The 13,944-nt window shown below is 34.8% G+C and overlaps 2 protein-coding genes across 2 annotated transcripts in view; one reads left to right on the top strand and one right to left on the bottom strand.

Annotated features, from left to right (window-relative positions):
* Positions 1-1,125, top strand: part of LOC18048264 (probable proline transporter 2) — a 2,863-nt gene extending 1,738 nt beyond the window's left edge. The window contains exons 5-8 of the mRNA XM_006439905.2: positions 34-158; positions 259-474; positions 642-872; positions 976-1,125. Of these exons, the coding sequence (XP_006439968.2) occupies positions 34-158; positions 259-474; positions 642-872; positions 976-1,125 (722 nt within the window). The remainder of the gene's footprint in view (positions 1-33; positions 159-258; positions 475-641; positions 873-975) is intronic.
* An 8,400-nt stretch (positions 1,126-9,525) lies between these two features.
* On the bottom strand, positions 9,526-13,693 carry LOC18048261 (E3 ubiquitin-protein ligase RGLG2). Its single transcript, XM_006439900.2, has 12 exons — positions 13,453-13,693; positions 12,440-12,705; positions 11,938-12,022; positions 11,717-11,857; positions 11,500-11,613; positions 11,295-11,392; positions 10,803-10,882; positions 10,619-10,724; positions 10,391-10,518; positions 10,120-10,294; positions 9,940-9,996; positions 9,526-9,860 (listed from the first exon to the last, which is right to left on the bottom strand). Exons 2-12 carry the CDS (start codon positions 12,680-12,682, stop codon positions 9,780-9,782), a joined length of 1,308 nt encoding a protein of 435 aa, XP_006439963.1. The 5' UTR covers positions 12,683-12,705; positions 13,453-13,693; the 3' UTR covers positions 9,526-9,779.
* Positions 13,694-13,944: the final 251 nt, after the last annotated feature.

Here is a 13,944-nt window from a genome sequence, read left to right as displayed (position 1 = left end):
AATTTGTAAAACATTTTCTATTTCCGTTTGAAGGTAAGTCTAATAAACACAGAAATTATGAGCTTAAAGGAAGCAAAACCGACAAGGTATTCAATGCCTTGGGTGCCATCTCTGCCGCTGTTGTAGCCAACGCCCCTTGTTTGCTTCCAGAGATGCAGGTTAATGATTTAGACTCATTAATTCTTGTTTATTAACAAATTCAATTCAAATTCCAAATGACATGAATCAATCGACTAACGAAGAATTAAATGTATGCAGTCAACTCTGCGCCAGCCAGTTGTCAAGAACATGAGGAAAGCCTTGTACGTGCAGTTCACTGTGGGACTCTTATTTTATTATGGCATCCCTATCGTTGGATATTGGGCTTATGGCTCCACTGCATCCGTGTACCTCCCTGAACAAATAAGTTGCGTAAAATGGGTCAAGGTCTTTATTAATTCTTCAGTGTTCCTACAATCTATGGTCTGCCAGCAAGTAAGATCTCTCTCTCTCTCTCTCTCTCTCTCTATATATATATATATATCTTCATACCTTGTTTTAATTACTTAATTCATTAATTAATAACATATAATTAATGCAAACCTTGAGTTAATTAACATCTTCATTGTCGGATCAAAATTTTTAACAACGAACAAATATAGGTGTTTATTTCGCCAATTCACGAGACACTTGATACAAAGTTCCTCAAGCTGGAAGAGAGCATGTTTTCTAGAGAAAACATCAAAAGAAGATTTTTCCTAAGAGGGTTTCTTTTCGCCTTTAATATATTTGTAGCAGCAGCTTTTCCTTTCATTGGGGATTTTGTGAACTTGATAGGATCATTTGCACTTATCCCTATTACCTTTGTATTTCCAAGCATGGTTTTCATCAAGGTAAGCATGCAATAGATGACATGCTACATTCAGTACTAATAACTAATGAAACAATAAATGACAAATAATATATCATGGCCTGGTTTCTTTTTCTCTGTCGTAGGTTAAGGCAAATACCGCTAGGGTAAAGAAGAAAGCATGGCATTGGTTCAACGTCCTTCTTTTTTCATTGGTCACCGTAGCAACTACAGTGGCTGCTGTCCGGTTTGTCATTAAGGATATCCATCACTATAGTTTTTTTACGGACGTTTGAACAATTAATTTATGTAAGCTTTTTATATAAAATAGATGTTATGAGTTGAATTGTATGTCTCCAAGTACGTATTTGATCATTGATGTGCAATGATGATTAATAAGCTCCACCATGTTTGGAACTTTGATAAGGAAAGTGCGCGTGATTCATAGTTTGTATTTCAAGTCATGTAATATACGTAAATAAATATATATCACACACTGCATCATTCAAAGAACCCCAAAAACAGAGAGATGGATTTACTGGCAACCACCAAGATGGCCAGTTCTCAAGCTCAACACTGATGGAGCGTTGAAGAGTTCGGGCTTGGCAAGCGCTGGCGGCTTAGTAAGGAACTATTGTGGGGAATGGGTTTGTGGTTTCAGCATGAATTTGGGTAGTTGTTCCATTATGGAAGCTCAGTTGTGGGGGCTGTACCAAGGTTTAAAAATTGCTTGGGAGCGTGGTTTTCGCTTACTGCAAGTTGAGGTGGATAATTTGGGGGTCACGCAACTCCTGAATTCTTCCGAAGCAAACCGTAGTGGTATTTCATCTTTGTTATGGGGCATTAAAGATCTACTAAACAGAGATTGTCAAATATCAGTGAAGCATGTGTATCGAGAGCGAATTGTGCTGCCGACTTCCTTGCCGGAATGGCTCTCAATCTCCCACTCGGGTGCCATATTTTTCATTCTCCCCCCATGGGAGTGCATTCTGTTTTGTTCAATGATGGACTAGGGACGGCTTTTGCTCGTTTTGTTTAGCCTAGCCGCGATCTAGGCTCCCCTTGTACCAGAACAAAAATGATGATTTTGGATTAAATGAGTTTTATTTTTTATTATTTGACCTCATGATAACTCAATTTTTTCTGCGCCTACAGAGTAGGGTTCGAACTCTAATCTTTTGCTTCCAATAGCGCAATGCAAAATTACTCTAGTTTTTTTTTTTAAAGGAATAATTTTTGAATTCACAATATAGAATTTGTTTGTGATATGCAAAACGAGTAACAATCGTCCTAGGCCACATCTAATAGTACATCGTGAAAATTCAACAAGTCACCAACAAATATGATAAAATTTTAGAGTCAAATACTATCTTCCGAACGAAAGAGTCTTAATTAGTTACTATAGAAAAACTTCTCCTTTTTCATTCGCTTCAACTCATAAGAAGCATTAATCAATCAAATGTAATACATGTTAATTCTCTGCTGTGCAGGCTATTTCTGCGCTCTGAAGATACACCCAGTCCAGTTACTTATGATTTCCATTCGAACGGGACGGTACATGTCGTCTACCAAGAAACGACAGGACTTCCTCTTTCCATACCTATTGCCGACGTGACTTTTATGACTAAGAATTTCAAACAAACGACCAACATACAATTTTCGGGAGTAAAAACTTGACGAGGCAGTAAACAAACAACGAATTGTCTATTTGGAAATTCCTTCTTTGGATTTGATTAAGCCAGGAGAGCGAATGCTCTGGAAGATGCAGTAGCAAATTCTATGACATTCCGAAAAACTTAGCAAACAAATGCAAATATATATCCCTCAATTAACGCCGCAGCAAAGCAATAAATGCAAAGTTAATTCATATCTATGTATGCCTGGCTCTTATCTTCCATTTGTTTTACTAGTTTAAGGGGAAAAGAAAGCGAAAAAAAAAAAAACCTGAAAGACAGATATATTAAATATAACATCATTTAATAGGAAAGAAATGGCATATACAATAAATACAATTATACAAATTTAGTTAATTCCCCAACAACATTCAAGCTGTGGTTCTTAATGATTCATGAATGTGTGCGCGTGTGTGCGTGAATATGTTTGTAAACTGATCTACAGATAGTGATATAAAAAGATACATACCACATGTATAGTAAAATTGATGTAAATTCAATTAACTAGCTAGGATGAAGATTGATTAGAAGCAATTTTTTTCCGGGAGAGTAGCTCTACGGCACGAAAGCTCTTTGTCCACAGCTGAGACTGAGAGAAGTAGGGACGTTGACTTGCATAAGAAGATAATTTCCACCAAAAAGATCATTTAAATGAACTTGACCATTCTTCAATCTCTTGATAGCCCTTTTCCATGAAACTTTAACTTTAGAGAAGAACCTTATTCTCTTTTTCAAGAACCTTCTCAAGCCTGGAATCCGAAGCTTCGGTCGCCTCCTAACTGTAAACTTCCGAAACCTCGATGACTTCCTTTTCTTTCCGAAAGCCGTTTCTTCAGCTTCTTGACCAAACAACCATCCATAATCATATCTCAGTCTTTGATATGAGAACTTGGAAACTGAAGCCATTTCTGAGGCATTAATTTGTGCTTGTTATATCAACCATACATATATATATTAAACAGAGTTTTTATATCAACCATACATATATTAAAGAGAGCATAATATATCTTTACACACACACACACAAAAAGACACACGCCGACGCTTGTAGGAAGCAGTGGTGATTTGCTTTTAGGTTATCTTCACGAGATGTGGATATATAGTCTTATAATAATTACAATAATACATTTTTTTGTTTAATTTCAAATGAAAATGCATGAAAAAGTTACCGAAACTAGTTGGACGTATTAAAGGTAACCCAGGGAGCTGAATTGTTAGGTAACGGTATGTGGCAAACGAAATAGAATAAAAAACCTAGTTTCAAGTAAATGTATAGAAAATGCCAGCGCTTGTCTTACATCTCATTTGGTCACTCAAGTGTTTGGTAACACTTACTTTTGTGATTTGGAAACTAAACGGATTTGAACTTATATAATGAAAAGACTTATAATAATTTACTATATTAGTTAATTATTATTTAAATATTATATTTATTATACATTTTTCAAAACAGTTGTAACTTAAAAGGTACAATACCTTAATATAAAATAAAATCTTAATAAATTTGTATATTATATAAGGTCTGTTTGAGATTGAGGTTCGAAAGCTATAACCTAAGTTATAGTACTAAAGTGTTTGGTAAACACTAGTTGCTGTAATTTAAAAACTATGTTAATTTAATTTTGTACTTGTATGATGAAAAATTTGTTATATATTTACCAATTTTATAAAAATTATTATTTAAAAATTATATTTACTACATACTATCAGTTTTTATTACATAATTACAAATTTTTTATATAGCAGCTCCAACATAAAAACTACAGTACCTCAATATCAAATAAGGTCATAATACCATTGAAAGCATGTTGATCTAATTTCTATTACATTGTATGCATTCGAGCACTGTTACGTTTATCAATAATAAGTGCATGGGTATTTTAATAATTTACTGATGATTTATTTACTATTTGTAGAAATGGATTCAAAGATCATGTCCAGCAGCGCGAGTGTTTGATGAAGTGAATTATTAACGAAAACGTTTGGAAAAAATATTATATATTGACCTTTTATGTAGTTTATTTATGAGTAATGCGTTCGGCACAATTTAAGTGCTGCATAATCCTAGCCGACAACTCCTTGGAACAAAAGCAGTCCAATAGTTTTTCATATATTTAGTTGCAACTATCTGTATTGAATCACCTTTGCAACTTATTTGAGTGATGAATATCGTAGATCTATTCGGAAAATTCAATTGAGCTAGAAACAGCCATAAATGCTTTAAGTGGTAGCTGATGACCCGATTACTGAGTAATGGCAACTGTCAATGTGGTACCACAAGGGCAACAAAAATTGTCGGGTCTAGTTTCTCCCTAGCTATTGCCTATTGGGTCCCCGTCACCGACTCTGATGTGTTATTTATGATTAAGTGGACGTATGTCAACTACTTAACACCAAAACTTACGCCCGCGAGGCGTCCCTCTCGCGGTAGGCCTTACGGCGCGTCGCTCTTGTGACATGCTATGTTTCCCCTCTTTGTTCCCGTATAAAAGAACAAATGGTGAGTCCCATGCTTTTATGGATCGCAGTCTCAGGCACTAATCTCTACAGGTGCCCGTAGTAAGCCGGCCGCCCTATCTAAACCAATCATCGTACAGGTCCCTCCGTTTAGTATACATTTTTAAATAAAATTTATTTAAGTAAAATTTTTAATAATAGAGTTTTTATTTTTAAAAAAATTAATTATTTAGTTGTTAATAAAGTTTTTATTAGAAATTGTTAAAATATTAATAAATAAATTTTCAAAATATTTAGATTCAAGGTTGAGTTGATTTATACTCAACTCTTCATAATATTTTACCATATGTGTATGTATAACAATATATAAGATTTAATTAATTTTATATTTTTATTTAATAACTACCCAATGTATATTCCTAAAAGGTTAGCAAAAAAATCAACTTAACACGGAATTTAAATGTATTTTTAAAAGTTATGTTATGAAATAAATGAATGAAATTGTCAAAAACCTAAAATTTAAGTTTTTTTTGTTAATAGGGACAAAATACATATTTAATTTTTAAAAACTTTACTTTAAAAAAAACAACAAAAATTATGAAATTAAAATAAATATTTATGACCATTAAATAGGTCAAACCATTACACCAAACAAGTAGTTAATTAAAAATAAAGATTCCTTCCATGCTTGAACTTCTCAGAATTTTAATTGCTAAATTCTGTCTTGATGATGCAAAGTGATCACAAGTGCTGCGTTCATTAATTTAACGCGACCATATAGAAAGATAGTACAATAAAAATCGATTAATTGCTTAGTCATCTACATTATAATGTATAATTAAAATACAAAATATTCTTTATTATCAATAACTATATGAGGAAATGAAAACTATACTTAAAAGGGACAATGACTCGGGCTTGCAAGAACCTAACCTACTGAGATACGCTGGGAATACCCCAATTGACAACACTTAGCATGTAATAACCAGGAGGTGCAACATTAGAAGAAGAAGGGGCCTCCAAAACCGCACTCACTCATTCACTTTGAGCCCTCACACCTCGGCCTAAACATCCTTTGATTCATCGAAACAGAGTGCGTTGTGAATGGAGGTTCATATGCAGTGAACTCAACATAATTGCTTGACCTCCTTTCTAGCCAAAAGTCAACACTAAACTCTCCTCCGTACTTAACACCACTATTCAAGCTGCTGTAACAGTTTATTGACACGTTAAGTGGCCTTAGGTTATGGTGTCGCCTATCCATATAATGGAGGACAAGTCCTTGTAGCCTTAGTTCAGTTGGGTAGGCCACGTTGCTGAAAGTATACCTATAGTTAGGATTACCACCAACAATTAAGGTAGCGTTTACTTTTTGGATTGTAGTAGAAATCCTGAGGAGTATGAATCCTATAATTGGGAGTGTGGAGCGGGATTGAGAGTAAGTTGTTTACTTGCACTAGAATTGAAGCATGGAATGAAGATCAGAATCCAATTTATGTGTTTACTTTGTCTTAGATTGGGAGTAAATAGTTTCAAATTAGAATTTTATCCTTATTTAAAGAATAATAATTTTTAATTACAAAGTTAATAAAAATATATTTAATGAATAAATATTTATTTTATTATATTTGTAAATTTATAATAATAATTAATATTCTTAATTATGACCATCACAATTTTTATTAATTTTAATTTTAATTATATAAATTAAAAATTGTTGATAAGGGCAATATAAATGAAATATTTTTACTATTAACATAGTTGAAATTAATATTTTCTTAGAATAAACTATTTATTAGTATTAATTATTAATATTAAATAAATATAATACTATAATTTTTAAATAAATATAATAATATTATATTTTCAAATAAAGATGGTATATAATAATATTATTAATTCTCTATTAATATAATAATATTATTTTTAAGTAAATTAAACTTAGAATCAAACCCAATTATTATTTAGTTAAATATAATAATATTATTTAAATATTTATTAAATATAATTATAGTAAATTTAATAAAAAGAAGGGTAAATATAAAATGAAACTTTATTTTATTTAATATAATTATATTAAATTTATTATTTATTAATATAATATTATTTAGTACAAAATTAATATTTTCTTAGAATAAACTATTTATTATTATTAATTATTAATATTAAATAAATAAAGTACTATTATTTTTAAAATAAATATAATAATATTATATTATTAAATAAAGATAGCATATAGTAATATTTATTAATTCTCTATTAATATAATAATATTATTTTTAAGTAATTTTAACTATAATCAATGCAAATTATTATTTAGTTAAATATAATAATAATATTTAAATAAATATAATATTATTTATTTTATTAAATATAAAATATTAAATCAAATTAAATTAAATTAAATTAAAAAAAAGATAGAAAAGGGATCGCACTCCCACCTCTCCCCATAGGAGTCCCACTCCCACTCCCCACTCCAAAAATGAGTGGGGCCCACGGAGTGGGATTCCCAATCCTTCCTTAATTAGTTGAAGTAAACACTGGAGTGAAAAATCCACACTCTTCACTCCCACTCCAGAAAATAAACACAACATAAGACCCTACCGTCAGGTAAAAATATAGCAGATGAGTGATACAATTTAGCTATTTTTGTGGAGGCTAGAACTGAAAACCTTGCCTAATGTTTTCCTTGGCTTGTAGAGGTATGGTCGGAAAGACAGGCTAGCAGCATTGTTCCATCCAGCACTACCTCGTTTAGCACCGTTGATGATCAGGATATGGCCAGTTGGGAGAATCAACATGTTATTTAAGAGACGGGGCTCTGGCATGTGTTCCATTTTCCAAACGTGTTTGTTTCGAGTGAGCACCATTGTCCCACAAGAGCTTAGTCCTTTCAAGAATCTCCCTTGTGCTGCAACTCTGTAAGCCCCTGCGGCTGCACCTCCACACACCATGACTTTCACTTTCCTAAAATTGTTTGAGTGGTCTAAACAGAGAAGTACCGATGAGCCTGAGCTTGGGCAGTTTCTTGATCCATACCCTGAAATTCAAGGAAAGGTCTTGACCACCTTGTTGCGTTTGTAATTGAAAAGGATTGAATCCCGATTGGCAAAAATGAACAAATTGCCATCCGAGAAAAGGTGAAGGGATAGAGGTTGTTTCCACTAGCATTCCTTTCATAAGTACGTTGCAAGAATGAAAGAGAAAAGACTTGTCGCTAGAGCTAGATGACAGCTTAGGCACAAATTCGTAAATGAATGACCCTCTTCCGCCTACAAGGATCACCCGATCATTCGCGGCAGGCAATATTTGATTCGAAGCATACCAGCGAGCATCAGACAGTAACCATTTTAACTGTTTCCAATTGTAGTGGCCATTTTCACAGGGCCTGAAATATCTTATCCTGCGTGATGCCATGTCCACCACTTTGTAGAAGTGTCCCATTGCTCAAGAAAGAACCCGAGGAGCACCATGAATCGGTGTCAAACCTTAGAGGCCTAATTTTGTTGCCTAAAATGTTGTACTCGACAAAATGTGCATAACAAGACCAGTCTTCGAAGACACTAGGCTTGTTCCATTGAATCGGTGACGTAGCCTGTATCCCGATTGGCCGACACCCGCTTGATCAAACATTATGACAGTGTTGAGGTGAGTTAATGCCATATGCATGGCTACAACACCGGTGTTGTTGAGAAGGAGCTGCCATTTTCCTTTGTCCATTTGGAGATTCCCTTAAACTCGCAGAGAGTAAACCGAATGCAGAGATAATAAGAAGGCGGTGGCCGTGAATTTGATAAGAAAACGCAAGCGTTCCTTGCCCGGCATTTTTGAGAATGAGAAAGAAATAATTGTGCTGTGAGTTAAGAGACTGGTGAGGTAAGTGGATTCTTTTTTATTTAGACGCTCATATTTGGTTCAAGCGGATCAGAAAACCATGCATTCAACGGACGTGTTAATCCTAAAATGCAGTAAATATATCCGCAAATGGATCTTCTTGTGAGCTGAGTTGATGCAGCTTGAAGCTTTACGTGTAAGATTAGTGCCCCACTTGTTCAGCGAAGATCAATCCATCCATTCTAAGCAATTTACGAGTTTATGGCTTTATGCATATGTTTCTTGGCTGATGGCAAACGAAAGTACCGGGACATGTCCGACATCCCAAAGATTCTTTGCAGCACGTTGCTCTTCCAACTCCACAGACAGACAATACTCGATTGTAAATGCAAACAAAGCAAGCTACTAAGCTTCAAAAGTTTGGTACGTGCTGGTGTCGGATAAATAATTAACATCAAGAAGTGACATGATTTTGTCTTATGCCATCACATTCTAATTCTTGGTCAGTTCAGAATCAGTAGTGAATTGATATTCAAAACTTCAACTCCAAATCAACACGGCCAGCCATCACGTTTCTCTATTTTGACCCGGCTGAAGAAGAATGATCATGATTGGAAAATTTTAAAGGCAAACTGAAAGAGAGTGATAATTACATTTACAATTAACTAACATGATGGTCAACAAAGATTATGTTGCCAACGATGCAGACACAGCTATTGTGTGGCCACTAAATGCTATTACTTTGTATGGCTCATCAAATTAATAGACGATGAATCAAGAACATTCTCATAAAGAAGCAACAACCAGAACTATACACACATCATGATGGGTACCTCTATCTGCGGAGCCATGGGATACATGAATATCTGATACGGCACCCAGTCATCCAACAGCAAGATCCCCAGCCAAAGGGACTTGGTAATAACTTACAGTCTCTGAATAAGTCAACAGCATTATAAAAAAAAATACAGACAAGAAGATGCCATTTAGTAGAGTTTTATTCTGGTTTGGATGAAGCTCCGGCAAATGGGGCATAAATCTAGATCTTGTCCACACCCACAGCAAGTCTGCAAATTAATAGATTCATAAGCACACGGTAGCCACTATTCTTCAATAAGAACGCTAAGGAATGCACAACTATTTTACCTGATGACCACAACCAAAGGCCATATCCTTTGGATCGGTAAGGCATATAGGACAAACCTATCAGAAATACATTAAGAAAGGTTCAAGATACTATTTAACACTTTAATAGATTTAAGATATTCAATTTTCTGTCAGATAAAATGATTGATTATTGGTAATATAAGGGAAGAATGAAAGTACATGATTATCAGAAGTAGAACTAGCAGGTGGAGCTGTGCCAACAACTCTTTCATGACCTGCAGGAGCACTTGGACGAAAGCTACTTGACCGTGAAGTTTTTGGAGTGTTTTGAGAAGCTGCACCATACTGAGGAGGGGGTAGGGAGACCCTGTCAACAGCCTTCCCTCTTTGAGCACTGATTGATATGAAAAAATCAAACAAATAGCAGTGAAATTAGCCCTTGGAGACAGTAGGAAAAACATCATGAGTGATAGAATAGTGAAACCATTACCCCAATATATTAAATTCTAGTGCGGCTTTGTACTGAGAAGGTATCTCCATTAAGGCTGCGAGAGCAAATTCAGCTTCTTTTCTGGATCGGTCAACATTCTTTGACATAATTTCTGTAAAATTTACAAACTACAGAAGGGAAAGTAACAAGGATTTCTCAACTAAGGCAAAGATACAAGCGGTAGAATCGCAGAAAATATCAAATCTCATGCTACCAGGATATACTTACCTGAAAATTATCAAATGCTCGAGCAGGAATGTTATCATCAAATTCCCTCATCATGTCCCATGGCCCATCTCCTACCCCAACTAATATAATCGACAAGGGGTACTCACTGGAAAACAACAAACATGTTGGAAAGGGATTTGGAAAGAAAAGGATCACCATAGAAGAATGCAAACTGGACATTCACCTCGCTTTAACAATTGCTTCAACAGTTTTCTTTTCCTGTGAGCTTAATTGGCCATGCTCAGTATCAACACTTCTGGTCACCTGCCAACCCACGGTTTCAGTTATAGCATAAAGAGTTTGAAGTTGAAAGAAGAGCCAGGAAGCTGGATGTAATTGCACTTTTATACCCAGCAGCAAAAAAATTTACATTTTCAAAAACTCTCTCTAACAATTATAACTACGCAGCACAAACTAATGGGTATTTAGTGACAATGAATTCATCCAAGTTTTTCGTTCATTATTCCATTTAGAATGTCATTGAAACAAATTTACAAACTTTAAACATCTACTTTCCTTGCTCGTAGTAGAACTATGTTTTGCCTGATACTCAAAATCGGAAACCTCAAATCATATCAGTTTTTAAACTAAGAAAAATGCCTCAGTTGTAAAGCTCATGACAGTAGATTATAGTTTTTCAACCATAATTAAGGATCATAGAACAGAGACGCTGTACCTGCCCATCAGCTATTATCACTAAGACATGGTACTGGCCCCCACTGTGCTCAACAATAGTGATGGCCATTTCAATAATGGGGGCAAAAGATGTTGGTCCTGTAAAGAACAAAGGAAACACCCAAAAGGCAAAAAAAAATTGAATAAAAAATCATAAAGAGAACAAAAGCAGGAAGAAAACGGAAGGAATTGAATCAAATTGCAACCTGCAAGTCGTAGGTGAGGGACCAATTCTCTATATCGTCTCAACACTTCTTCAAATCCATTACAAAACTTTTCGTCCGGATAAAAACTGAACACTTCTTGATCATGTGTTGAAGCTGCCAATTCATAGAATAGATTTTAAAACAAACTACCAACTAGCCATAACATAACAAGTCGAAGCAAAAGCACTTAAATAAGGGGGGTGGGGGGGAGGAATACCATCTCCAAAACCAAAACATGGAATTAAGTTATCCTCATCAAAGGAAGACAATGTTTTTCCAATAATTGATATTGCTTGTTCGTAGGGATTCTGATCATCACCAATGTGATGTAGACTTCTCCGCTGAAATGATCTTGCACCTATTAACAGACCAGGTTAGTAATATTTCCTGATAATGTGGAAAAAAGTACTTATAATATGAATCCAGACAAGGTCCAACCAGTCCACTCATTGCTCTTTGTGAAATCAATACCAACAATGAGATTTGATGACTCTAGCCCAGCACGTGCCAAAGCATCTGTAACCTGCAGGTGAAGACAAATTCAACGTTGTGAATTTGGTTGAAGAAAAGAAAAAGTGAAAGCACTACCAATGATAAACTGCCATCAGCAAACAGTATATATATTTCATTTTCCAGGAACAACGACATGATAAGTTAGGGAATCCATGAAGTCCATCAGTAATACAATCTTCTTGAAAAACAGTAAGCCAAAACATATTGAAGATGAAAGAAGAACAACAAAATCCCTTCATACTTTGTTGATGTTTAGTACCTTGAAACAACTTTAATGTCTGAAATGGTAGTACACAACTCTCAATCAAGTGAGTGCTTAAAACACATCCTCCTAAAGAGCATTTTCTGCATATTTTGTGGAAGCTGTGCATGCTGCTGATACCAGGAACTATACTACTTTACTGAGAAAATTAGAATATAACCATACCTGCTCCAGGCTATGATAGTTATCATCTATCTTGGAGTACTTCCTCTCCAGCTTCCTCGTCGACTCTGGGGCCCGACCACTGTAGCTTTGAGATGGAGTGGCATAATACTGTTGTGGGGCATACTCTTGACTTGGTTGACCATATGGTGGCTGCTGCGGATAATTGTGATGATTCCATGAATATGAACTAGACCCAAATGAAGGCTGCCGAGAACTTTCCCGTTTTGAAATTATCCCACCCATCAACTCTATAACCAACAGATATTCTGCAACATCCAACCAATATGAAAAAAACTAAGTGAATTGACCATAACTGTAAAGACCTTAAGCAAATTCAACGTTCTGAACCCAAGTTGACCAAAAGAGAACTCGCAATGATAAAGATAAAGCACAATTAGTGACAACTGAACTAACTGAAAGTACTCCATCGTGTGCCGTTAACTGGAAATTTTTCTAAATTTTTCCATGCACTATTCACCAAATTGGAAAAATCCAATTAGATGCTTAGGAATATATATTTTATATTGCAAATATCCAAAAATGTGCGGCCAACAAGAAAAACAATGACAATTTGGAAAAAGAAAGAAATCAAAGACTTGAAGCGTGACCACAATATGAAAATGCATCTTTAATTCCATAATTATCCAAAAATTTTAAAAGCCAGTCAAAACTTTGTAAAGTCTAGGTGTCATTAAGAACAACAGATAAAGTTTGGAATTTTTCTCCCACAAATACATAATTTCCAAAAGTCATAGTAGAACAAATAAGATTAAAATTGAAAATGAACTAGGGAAAATAGTCCCAAAGTCCCAACCCAAAAAAAAAAAAAAAAAGAGCAAGCCCTTCAATGCAAAATCACTCAAGACTGCAAAAAAGGTCAGATCTTCACCAGCATTCGCAGACCCAGCAACCAATTTTGTCTAGTACTAAATTTAGCAACAAAGAAACATAAAGTGAAAATCTGAGAGAAAGCATTTGATAATAACCGTACAGGAATGATTGGTTTAGCATACCTTAGCAAAAACTGTTCAGTTTCAGCAACATCTTCAATTCTTGTGCTTGGCTTAAGAAGAAGATGGCGGTGAAGTTGGTGTCGTCAGTTCAGAATTCAGATGGCGGATGAGTCCTTGTGCTGTATTGACAGTATTGTATTTGTAATGGTGAAAAGTAGTTGCAAAGTAAAAGTGACTTTGGGGAGTTACTGCTGCTGTCGCTCGTTTCTTGGAACTTTCCCTCATTTTTTTAGCTTTCTTAAAGATAATAAATAATCCGATAATTTGTCTCTCTTGATTGTGACGCCCGTACTCTCCACTCAACTTGCTAGGGCATCTACCGAACCCCACGCCTCTCAAGCTCAATCCATTCAACCGATTTTCCAATTTTTTCAATTTTTGTTTCTCCTTAAAAATTAAAATCTCCTTTTGTAACCATACTCTCTACAGTAGTGAACATATTTTTTTTTTTAAAAAAAAAGAGTTAAGATATTATAAATTTTTTATTTTATT

The sequence above is a fragment of the Citrus clementina genome, unplaced genomic scaffold (genome assembly GCF_000493195.1).
Source record: "Citrus clementina cultivar Clemenules unplaced genomic scaffold, Citrus_clementina_v1.0 scaffold_3, whole genome shotgun sequence".
Lineage (NCBI taxonomy): Eukaryota > Viridiplantae > Streptophyta > Magnoliopsida > Sapindales > Rutaceae > Citrus > Citrus x clementina.
This window is presented reverse-complemented; position numbering and strand designations above follow the sequence as displayed.

What these genes read in the sequence shown, in the direction of transcription:
- LOC18048261 (XM_006439900.2), bottom strand. Translation starts at nt 12,682, where the DNA reads ATGGGTGGGATAATTTCAAAACGGGAAAGTTCTCGGCAGCCTTCATTT. An exon ending in GAGCATTTGATAATTTTCAG is followed by an intron (nt 10,519 to 10,618) that starts GTAAGTATATCC and finishes TCCCTTCTGTAG; the next exon opens with TTTGTAAATTTTACAGAAAT. An exon ending in CCTTTGGTTGTGGTCATCAG is followed by an intron (nt 9,861 to 9,939) that starts GTAAAATAGTTG and finishes ATTAATTTGCAG; the next exon opens with ACTTGCTGTGGGTGTGGACA.